This window comes from Eutrigla gurnardus (genome assembly GCF_963514095.1).
Source record: "Eutrigla gurnardus genome assembly, chromosome: 22".
Taxonomy (NCBI): domain Eukaryota; kingdom Metazoa; phylum Chordata; class Actinopteri; order Perciformes; family Triglidae; genus Eutrigla; species Eutrigla gurnardus.
In genome coordinates, this window is record NC_139933.1 from 4,758,564 (window position 1) to 4,769,852 (window position 11,289).

General features: G+C 40.1%; 2 protein-coding genes across 3 annotated transcripts; both read right to left on the reverse strand.

Annotated features, from left to right (window-relative positions):
* Positions 1–590: 590 nt before the first annotated feature.
* Positions 591–4,894, reverse strand: lrrc59 (leucine rich repeat containing 59). 2 transcript variants are annotated; one of them, XM_084039728.1, is made up of 8 exons: positions 4,757–4,894; positions 4,492–4,602; positions 4,330–4,389; positions 3,496–3,654; positions 3,237–3,341; positions 3,020–3,092; positions 2,629–2,820; positions 591–2,500 (listed from the first exon to the last, which is right to left on the reverse strand). In XM_084039728.1, the coding sequence occupies exons 2-8, from the start codon at positions 4,591–4,593 to the stop codon at positions 2,220–2,222; spliced, it is 972 nt and encodes a 323-aa protein (XP_083895854.1). In that variant the 5' UTR covers positions 4,594–4,602; positions 4,757–4,894; the 3' UTR covers positions 591–2,219. The 2 variants fall into 2 exon arrangements, with proteins under 2 accessions (XP_083895854.1, XP_083895853.1); XM_084039727.1 differs by having other exon boundaries at positions 591–2,503.
* Positions 4,895–6,355: 1,461 nt separating this feature from the next.
* On the reverse strand, positions 6,356–7,692 carry LOC311008477 (5-hydroxytryptamine receptor 3E-like; the record flags this gene model as incomplete). Its single annotated transcript, XM_084002166.1, has 3 exons — positions 7,558–7,692; positions 7,268–7,428; positions 6,356–6,628 (listed from the first exon to the last, which is right to left on the reverse strand). The coding sequence occupies exons 1-3, from the start codon at positions 7,649–7,651 to the stop codon at positions 6,356–6,358; spliced, it is 528 nt and encodes a 175-aa protein (XP_083858292.1). The 5' UTR covers positions 7,652–7,692.
* Positions 7,693–11,289: the final 3,597 nt, after the last annotated feature.

Genomic DNA, 11,289 nt, shown 5'->3' on the forward strand with positions numbered 1-11,289 from the left:
ATAATAGTAAATCCGAAAACGTCTTGATAATTTGGGGGTTCTGTCGTGTCCCCCCTATTTTTTTTTGTTATCGATTATCATAAATAGTAACGCTGTCATCACCCAAGGAAGTGTATAACGTTACATGACAACGTGATGCTCAAATAGACAAACATTTGATTTAACTGATCTAATTGAAGAACGATATTCAGGACTTTATTCTGAAAAAATAAATACATTAAAAAAACCTGGTAATTACTGATAATAATATGTTGCTTACAGAGGAAAAACACATTTCCTACGCTTCACTTTCCCTCAGTGTTTCTGGTTTTAGGATGGTTATCATTTATTACCATGTGATGAGGGTAATAACAAACAGCACCTCCCTGTTTTTATCCTGTAATGCAGTCTCTTGGTAACTAGAGGGCTAATAATTCTGATACAACACAGGTTATTTAGTGTAAAAGCACTCTATATTATCTGTTAAAGGGCATTATTTTACATTACATTAAGTAAAATATAAGGATGAGTTGAATATTGTGCCAATGTTTTGTAAGAGATACAGACACTGAGCCACAGTCCTGAGAGAGACACAATGTTCAAGTGTTTCTTGCAGTGCATAGCCATTTATTAATGCTGACAATGTTTGAGAGCATGGACGAAACGGTACAAAAACCACAGCAGCAAAGGGAGCCCTGTAAATTTAAAACAAGTTGCATTTCAAAAGTCAGCAGTTAAACCGAAAGTACAGTTAAATTATCTGTCAGTCGTCTTTGTTTCTTCAGTTACCAGATTAATGGTATTTGACATTTTGGACCATAAATTAAATATCTGCACTTCTTAAACCAGATGGATTAAGGGATTCTGAGCAAGAGAATCACGGCACTCAAGGACTACACTTCTGTTTTTAAAAATCATATTCCCCTTCACAAAACATGTACATTTCTTATTACAGACATATTTTTGTAATCTTTTTGTACTTCCATGCAGCCACTGATTTCCATTTTCTCCGTGCAGTGTCAAAAATCCTATCTGGATAATGTGTGTCTTGTGTGGTAAAGCTGCAGATTTTAAATGAAATGTCTCTTTAGAGTAATTTTACTTTAACGCAAATGTTTGAAGACTCTCTGTTGATGCTTTAAACATCTTTAAAATGTTCCAAGAGTCTGATTACTGCAGACCGAACAGAAATGAATGGAGACTAATGGGTGTCTGGAAAGTTAGTCAAAATACATCCAAAAGGTTTTAAACACAACAGCATGTTTTGGAAAAATGGATATCTGGGATGTAGACAAGATTTTAAGCAAAAAGAGAATTTAAATTAAGTTTCTGCTGAGAAAAAGCCGACGTCAGAGCCTGACAGATGCTGGATTTTTTTAAGGCCAGTACAGAAAGTAGATATTGATTGGTATTTTATTTTAAACATGAATTTGAGTTGAAACATTTAGTCAATTATTTGATTGGTCAATTATCTGTAAAGTATCATTTTGAATTGAGAGAGTGAGCGGCATATTTTGCCCTCTGCTATATAATGACAACACCGTTTCTAAATGACTGTAAACTTATCTTTGGCATTTCTGTACAGCCTTAGCCTCCTTATAAACCTGACAATATGTTGGACATGATAAAGGTCCGCTCATGTATCACATGGGCTCCAGTTTACATGCCAGACGTTGTGTTAGCTGCAAGATTGAGCCGCTTTGAATGATGTAAGACTATAAAGACGGAGGAGGCCACAGATGACTGAGCTCTGCATTCACATAGCCTTCACTGCACGTGCTCAGACTGCCACATCCAGCACTGGCTTATGCACAACCCTGACTGGCAGCTAACGTATGACTCAACACTTGTGTGCAGCAACGACTGTGTCCATCTCTCAAATACACGCCACGCTCCACATTATGCATCGAAAACACAAACTAGGTCAAAGTGCAGAAAATGGTCGTTGGGGACACATTTAAGACGATGAGTTTTGTTTTTTTTAAAAACAGGCTGTAGTACAAAGAGGTCACAAGCGCGACAACAATTCCATAGGAATTTAAGATGATTTTAACGTATCTGTCCATCCCCCTTTGTCTATCTTTACAGACTCTTCACCTCCCAGCACCGCAAACAGGGGCGAGGGGATGCAGTGTTACCCATCTTAATGATATTCATGATTTCAGCATATATTAAAAAAAAAAAAAAAAAAATCCCCGGATTCACAGGTGGGAGGAGAGAAACCTGCAGCAGATACAAGTTTAGTTCTTAGACGCTTGTGTAGATTCAAGAAACTCCTTCGCTGCAGATGACAGATTTTGCATCACCTGCCTGACCACGCCCTCCTGCTTCTTGGCCCAGGATAGGCCGTCGTCCACGGCAACGTTGACGGGCACGCACATGGCTTCCTTCTGCAGGTCGGTCAACCGGCAGGCGACGGCGACTCCGGCCAATCCCAGCAGCAGCAGGAGGAGGAGCTTGAACATCAAGCCAATGAGAGAGCGCTGAGGTTTAGGTGCCGATTCCACGGCGGCCTTTTTATCTGCTGAGATGAAGCGAACGACCCAGAAAACAAACTCTTAATGAACGCCAGACATGTACGTTTGTTCATCAAATTTTTCATCAAACTGATTGATCAGCTTTACAGCCCTTGTGGCGCTCTAGTCTCACCTGCTCCCTGTCCGTTCTTTTTCTTCTTCTCCTCGTTCTTCTTCTTCTGTTGTTCCCGCGCAGCTACGGCCGCCATCTGAGCGTTGTACTCTTTCCTCCTCTTCTCCTTCTCCTCGGCCTTCTCCCGTTTACGAGCCTCCTTCTCTCTGGCTTCCCGATCCCTCTGCTTTACCTCCCTTTTCCTCTCCAGCTCTGATGGAGGAATTTGTTGACAAGACATGCAGTCAGACATTAATGCAACTGTATTTCTGCTTTCCTGCCATCAATACAATTCAGATAAAACTCCTATGAAACTACAAAAATGCAGTTAATTGCTCAAATTGCTTGAATTTAGTCTGAGTCAATGTCATTTTGTGTATAAAATGAAGAAGATTAAGTATATGATACCAACCTTTTTCCCTCAAAAGGCGCTTCTCTCGTACACGATCGACCTCATCCTGAAGATCTCTCATGTGCTGCAGAACCTGGAACAAAAATTAAAATGTACTCTTAAATACTGTAGGCTGCTTAATGTATCTATTGTCAGTCATTCGTAACGCCGTCTCTTTCTCGATTTAATTAAATAAGTCAAAGGAGCTTTATTGGCATCAAAGCGACACCTGCCTCACCTTGGAAGCACACTGTTTGCACTGCTTCTCATCCAGACAGTCCCCTGCTGCCTTGGCCAAGTTGGCCTCCAGCGGGTTATCCTTCAGATCCAACCATTTCAGACTCTGAGAACAAACATCACTGGTGTCAATCTTCTCGTATAACTCTCAGCAAGAAAGCCAAAAAAAAAGAAAGATCATTTTTGACATGATTTCCTATTTAAGTAATAGTGAGGCGGGATCAGAACATATTAATCTAGTGCTCGTTTCTGGAACCCACCCTGAGCTGAGAGACGCTGACGGGCAGGACAGTCAGCTTGTTGTTGTACAGGTCCAGATGCTGAAGGCTGGTCAGGTTCCCCAGGTCATCTGGCAGACTGGCCAGCTGGTTTTTACTCAGATCCACCTTTATCAGGTGGGTCAGGTTGCAGAATTCTGGCTACAGGAGGGGAAACCAAGCAAAAGAAATTAAAATCTTAACATTCCTATTTGTTAGTGTTGGTGCAAACGTTGCTAAATCTGCAGGTAAAGTTTAAGGTAAGCAGGCCAAGTGGTCTAAATAGGGATAAGAATCAAGTGAAACCAGGATGTCAGTGTCACCCTTTAATCAGTGACATCACTTTTAATCTTTTATTTGTAAATCCAAACTCCACATCACAAATTTGCCTCAGAGCTTTCTAATCATAGCACACCTTCTTTCCTCTGATTCTTGATTGAGCCAAAGAAAACTCCACAAAATAATAAGAATCCTTCTGACGGGATGGACGAAGCAACATTTGACTAACATTAACCCTCAATTGATTTGCAATAATCGAGAACATATTAAGCAACATTTTTGTCTGCTTTCTATTCCAACATAATGAAAAACATAGGATCTAAAATCCCCATATTGTTCAGTTTACAGGTATTTAAATATATATATTATGTTTTAGTACATGAATTCATCCTGTTTTCTCCTGAATTTTGTCTTAAGGCCTCTTGAGACATTTGCAACTAAATCAGAATGTCACGGTACACAAAACATATATTTATGTTAAAATGGTCAAAAGCCACAACAGGTTGGGAACAACGGGTTTAAAATGGTTTATTCCAGAATGATTGTGTTTGTACTCACAGGAAGGGAGGTGATGTTGTTGCAGGACAAATCCACAACGGTTGCTTTGGTGAATAAAGCCTGTGGGGATAAATCATCATGGTGTTTCATTACAGCAGTAAATAACACGTTCACCTGATGCTATGGAAGATTAAATCACATTTTTGACGATGAGTAACTCACCAGCTCTCTGACTGGCACCTCGGTGAGGTTACACAGGCTCAGGTCCACCTCATTACCGCTGATTTTATCCTTCAGGTTCAACACTTTGCTGTTTTTACTCATCCTGGAAGTCTGTAACACACACGACGTGGAGCCAATGTGAGGAATAAACGCAGACGCGAGTATTTTCTCGAACAAAGTTTAAACAGTTGGTGCTGCAGATACTTCTGACTAGCGGAGAGCAGGAAACCTCCCAGTACGTTTACGTTTAAAACGATTTGCTCACCTGTTATGAAAGCGGTGACGAAGCTGCGTCGATGTGTGACGAACGAAGGGAATTAAACGAGTCGTCTCAACTTCTAAATGTGAAGAAAGTTAGTGCAAAAGCTCCGAGACGCTGACAAGTCTGTGTTTTTGGCAGCACTGACTGACTCAATGAAAAATCCACGTCACTGATTGAACGACAGCGCGGAGACGTCGCAGCGAACAGCGCCACCTGTAGCAGCGGAGGACACACTACACACCACAGGTCACGTAACGGAACAGCACGCAAATATACTGTTTAACGTGACACTTCTTGTATATAATTAACCCCTTTGTATTATTGGCAATGTGTATATTTTTATAAGCACCATAATTATATTTTATATAATATATTTGCATTATATATGCTGCTATCGTTCCTACATTGTACTGCTGCACAACAATTTCATGAATTTTATTCTTTTATCTTATAATAACTCATGCATGCACATTTCATCATATTAGATTCATCTTTATATTTGTTTTAGCCTACAGTGAGACAAAGAAATGCAGTTTAGAGACTAATTTTAATTCAATTTATTTAGTTCAACCCATATTTAACCAGGGCCCGCTGAGATAAATCTCTTTTACAAGGACAACCTGGCCAAGACAGCAATTATAAAACGTCACAGACAACAACAGCCACAGAAAAAAAATATTAAAATCCAGACGCACAGTTTACCATCATTGTATTTATAATAGCTTTTAAAATCAGGCAGAGAGCAATTTCTTAGTTTTGAGTCTTTTTGAAGGCTATTCCAAGTAAGGGGGGGCATGCAAGCCTTCTTATCAGTGATAATATTCCTGCAGGAACCAAACAAAGTTGCGATAACAATTGCATGCTTCATTGATGAATATTTTAAAATGTTACACATTGAAATGTTTTTGGATGGATTACTCACGACATATTAAAGTTATATTCTTTCGATCTTCTTTCGATTAGATATCTCGGCCAGGTGGGAGTAAGGACACCAAAGTTGAAGGCAGAGTTAATCACCTGCAGCTGCAGCATGACTTTTTGGTCTGTCATCAGACTGAATGGCACTATAATTCTGGAACTAACCAATATATACCCATAACACATAAAAACAGAGTGGCAGCTATGATGTAGACAATGAAGAACACTTTGTTGATGGTCTTAGCCACCGTGGTCCAGTAGGTGGGCTTCATTTCTTCCTTTCTGCTGCTGAGGAGCCGAGTCAGTGTTTTCAGCTCCTCTCTCAGCTCATCTGAGAGTCTTTCAGAGTCGTGAGACTCCTCCTCCGTCAGTTGGCTGCTGCTCTCCTGAAAAAGTATTTCGATAAAACTGTGGTTAAATAATGTGATTATACTAATTGTATTTGTAATTCACATTTGAAATCTGAGAGGCATATAACTATGCTGATTTTCCCCGTTTGCACCGTCCTCACTCAGGTCTTTTACCTCTTTGTCTTGGGAGTCTTTTTCCATCAGAAACATCACCACCATCGTCTCCACGAGGCTCAGCATCATCAAACTAAAGCTCCCAATGCAGTAGACGGATAAAGGGTGAAGGCAGCGTCATCAATGGGACAAATAACCACACATTGACTCAGTATATGTGCTATTCCTGCTCATAATGAAGCGCAGTCCAAGAAAGGAAAGACCCTTTAGCTTCTTCTTTACCTATCAGAGGAATCCTGTCTGAAGAGGAAGGCAGGATGTCGTTGAGAAGGAGCTGCATCACGGTGACGGCGAGCAGCACGGTAACCTTGAAGCTGAGCTTCTCGCCGCCGCTGTCTGAGATCAGGAAGGAGGCCAAGTCCAGACACAAGAAGAACGTGATGGGCAGCAAGAAGTTGACGATGTAGAGGGCAGAGCGCCTCCTCATGGTGATCTGTGAAATGATGTTCGAGGGGTTAGAGCTGCATAATGAAAGCAGGGTGTAAAGTGTGAATGTGTGAATGCTTCTTGCAAGTTCCACCGGTTAAATAATCAAAAAGCAGCATAATATATGTGTTATAAGAATTTTGTATAACCTCATATCTTAAAGTTTTCTTAGTTCAGGTTACAGCTTTATGTGTTGAACTGTTTATTACTTTAGTATCTCCATGGCTGACCTAAATGTTATCAGAGGCCTGGTAGTCATGATGTCTTGTTCTGCATGAAGGTTAACTGTCAGTGACGCGTTATCTCCTGTGCCTTTAAAAGACTCAAGTCACAACAGTGATTTGAGCACTTCCTCTGTAGCATCCTCACACGTTGTTGCACTGTAACTGCTCCTCTTGTACAAGATTAAAGTCAGACGTCGACTTATGTCTCCGATCTCCTCCTTGGGTGAATTTATTCGTTTACGAGAAAATTCTTTTAACAATATGTGAGGTATGTGATGAGGGTTATATTTTGTGCATGGCGTGGTAGGATGCAGATGCTTTGTGTGTTTTCCTGATTTTTTTGGACCTTTGGCAAATCACATGCCTTAACGGCAGCAAACTTCTTGTACTTTCCACCTCCGTCTGTAACCAGAAAGACTTACGGTGAAAACCAACATGCTTTGGTTGAAGCCAAACTCGTTGACAGTTGCTTTGTCAATCCTCAGGTTGTGGAACAGCCACTCGGACTCGTCCTGCAACATATCGTGAGACCACTTTAAGTCCTCTGTGGAGGATCTCCCCTGAGTTAACTTCATGTCGTTGTCTGAGGTGGGAGATACAAATAAAACTGTGAAGATTCCTTTTAGGTTAACGATAAAGAAATGTACGGTATGTGTGTACAATAACCTGTGATAGTCATTAAAGCACATACATGCATTAAAACTTAGCTCACCAGAGTGTATGACAGACTTGAAAGAGAGGGTGCAGCTCTGAACGTCGAAGGGGAATTTGTAAATTTGCATCTTGCAGGAGCTGACCACCACCATGTCTTTCCTGAGCAAGACGCCGCCGCCACTTCTTACAAGGAGGTAAGGACTCATGACTGAATTGTCGTTATTTATCCTGTATGAGAACAAACAATACTTTTAATAATAATATACAGCAAACCTTCATGGAAAATACATTGAAAGAAGGAAATTAAATCCAAACCATACCAAATAACTGCAGTATATCTGATTCAATACTGGTTGTTGTTTCTTTAAATTAAGAATAGATCACCGACACCCATTTGATCATATCGGCTTGTTTACGTATTTGTAAAATGAAGCTGATGCTGGTTAAAATATTTGACAATGCTTATACATCTTTGTTTAAATTACATTTAAACAAATGTAATTTTCAGATTTGGGTACAAACGAAACACCACTGGGAAGCTAGTGGTGAAGAATGAGATAAAAACATAGTAATGGACGCTTTAAATGATCCTGTGCGTCTTAAAAATTGACGAGTACCAGCAGGAGACCAACAAAAAGTTCAGTTTTTGTCATTTCTAAACAACATGATGCTCTATCAGTAGTTACTATTGTTAGTGTGTGTGGATTTGTGAATATGAGAGCACATGTGTTCACACTTACATCTCTTCAATAGTTAGGTCCGGCTTCCACAACATTTTAGTAGGAAGATAAATCTTGTTAATCCCGCAGAAGTCATCTGGATTCCAAGAAATATTATCACTCTGCCACCTCTATAGAGGAAAAACAAGGGGATAAAAGCATTTCAACTAAATACATTTGAGTTTCCCAACAGAGTGAGAGGTGGGAATGAATTAAATCAACAGAGAACTCACCATGTCAAGCCAAACGTAAGCAACAAATTTCTGCTCCTTCTCGTTCTATGGGCAAAGAAATGTGTGTGAATGTTTTTCCAGCCAGACAAGCTGACAGATGTCATGAAACTTAGCACAAATTCAGTGTTAATACGAGTATTTAAACGTCAGAGTTCATGTTTTGAGTGACTCTATCAAACGTTGGTATCATGATACAGTGATACAGCGACACTCTACGACCATAAGCCAAGATAGGTCCAGTAGTGTGAGAGGTGAGCCATGGAAATGCAGCCAATATTACATCCTTACTAATTCTAGAACGTCATAGAGGAGGACGTCCAGGAACACCTCTATGGGCCGTTCAGCACTACCAGGCCGGGTCATGGAGTACAGCTCATTATTTCCGGTCAAGTCCAGGTGCTTTACAACATCCTGATGCCTGCAGTCGCCACTGGAGGACAATGAGACAACATTTCCATGAGAGGGTTCACTCATTCAATTCAATTCAATTCAATTCAACTTTATTTATAAAGCGCATTTCATGCACAAGGCTCAATGTGCTTCACAACAGGTATACATAGTTATATAGAAATCAATTAGAAATCGAATAGAAAACAAGAAGAGTGCAAGTAAACAATCATATATGTCATCTTCAGCACATACACACTTAGACTCACACATGCGCACCCACTGACACAATCACATATGGGCACATGCACACACACACACATACACACACACACACACACACAGTTCAGCAGAATGCTGTTGAGAAAAGATATGTTTTTAGTCTGTTTTTAAAGATCTGTATCAGGCAAGGTGTTCCATTTTCGTGGTGCATATACACTAAAAGCTGCCTCGCCTTCTTTGGATCTGGTGCGAGGAATGAGTAAGTTGCCACTGCCTGTTGACCGAAGTGTTCTTGCTGGGGTGTAAGTGGTGAGCATATCTGTGATGTATTGAGGTGCAAGGCCATGTAGTGCTTTGTAAACCAGGAGTAGTATTTTGAAATCGATTCTTGTACTAACAGGTAACCAGTGCAAAGATTTAAGAACGGGTGTGATGTGTTGATATTTCTTGGTACCAGTGAGAATGCGTGCAGCTGCATTTTGAATTAGTTGTAACCTCTGAGTACTTGATTTTGAGAGTCCAGTGAATAAACCATTACAGTAATCTAATCTACTTGTTATAAAAGTGTGGAGTAATTTTTCTGAGTCTGATTTTGACAAAAAGCCCCTCAATTTGGAGATATTTTTGAGATGATAGAAAGATGATCTGGTAATGTGATTGATATGATTTCTGAAATTTAGATCGCTGTCAATGATTACACCCAGATTCCTTGCTTCAGTTTTGCTGTTTAGAGAGAGAGTATTGAGATGTGCTGCAATTTTCTGTCTCTGAGCCTGTGCACCAAAGATGAGTATTTCTGTTTTGTCTTTGTTTAGTTGTAAAAAAATGTCTGACATCCAATGATTGATATCTTTGATACACTGAGTGAGGGATATTATGGGTGATAGGTCATCTGGGTGTAGTGAAATATAAAGTTGCGAATCATCTGCATAATTATGGTAACTAAGATTATGTTTGCGTATGACATGTGAGAGTGGAAGCATGTAGAGATTGAATAGCAGTGGTCCAAGAATTGACCCTTGTGGTACCCCACATGTAATCTTCGTTCTGTTGGAGGTAAATTCACCAATGGAGACATAAAACTGCCTATCATGAGGCATCACTACATGACGATCTTAATGTTGTCTCTTAGACCTTCCCTGTTTGACTAGGTTTCATAAAAAAAAAACACATGATATGAATGATGATGATATGAATGACCATCCTCTCGTTTCTTCACTTTGTTATAAAAAAACGACACCACCTGTATGAAAGGTGCTAACGTAGGCTTACTAATAACCTTGCTGGTAGAAGCCCAGAAACTATCTGAACGTAGCCTCTGTGTTGTCTTTCACTGATTAAATATTAATCCAGCTCACAAAGGTTTGCAGTAATGCAAATCGATTGTGGTCTCACAAAGACCATCTTGAAGTGGGCATTAGCAGATGTGGACTCGCACTACTCAACCGCTGTATTATTTTATACTCTCCATCTGCTCTACGTCACCAAATGTGTTGATGATAATAATAATGGCCAGCAGCACTCAGAACTGGCTCTAAAAACCTTCAGTTTCCGCTATTGAGAGAGCTGTTAGCAAATGTTCTCTCAGAATTATATAAACATATTCTCAGTTGCCATATTCTTGTAACGCATTTTACTGAGAAGTGTTTATAACGGTTTGGCCACCTTGTTTATATCAGTGAGAGCACCTGTCATTATAGCACAACACCATTCAATCGCACCACAAACTACATCTTCTTAAATGATCATAAAGTTTGTATCGATCTCTTTCAAACAGGCTAAAATAACATCATACCAAATTTATGAGTAGGACGGGATTTCTTTTGTGGCACTCACAAATCTGAAAAGTTTTAATTGAGATACTTTTCTTGGGAGATATTAATTCCAATGAAGGGGAGTCCCAGTGAGGTCTGGGGATTATCCGAAGCTACGCAGATGATGTGATGATGAGAGAAATCTTACCTGTGAGCAGCAGAAAGAGGAAGCAAGCAAGCATCATGAGTCGGTGAGAGGTTTGAACGGCAAACGTACTGTTCGGAAAAATTACCAGAGGCTCGTCTTCGCACCGGAAGAGGGATGGGCTAACCGCGGACCAACCCATTATACTTGTTTGCTTGTTATTGTCTCAGTCATCTAAGGCCAACTGTGTGTTCATCTTACAAGGGAGTCAATCCCTGAATAAATATCATATAGAATATTTGGGGGGGGAAACGATTTCACAGAGAAACA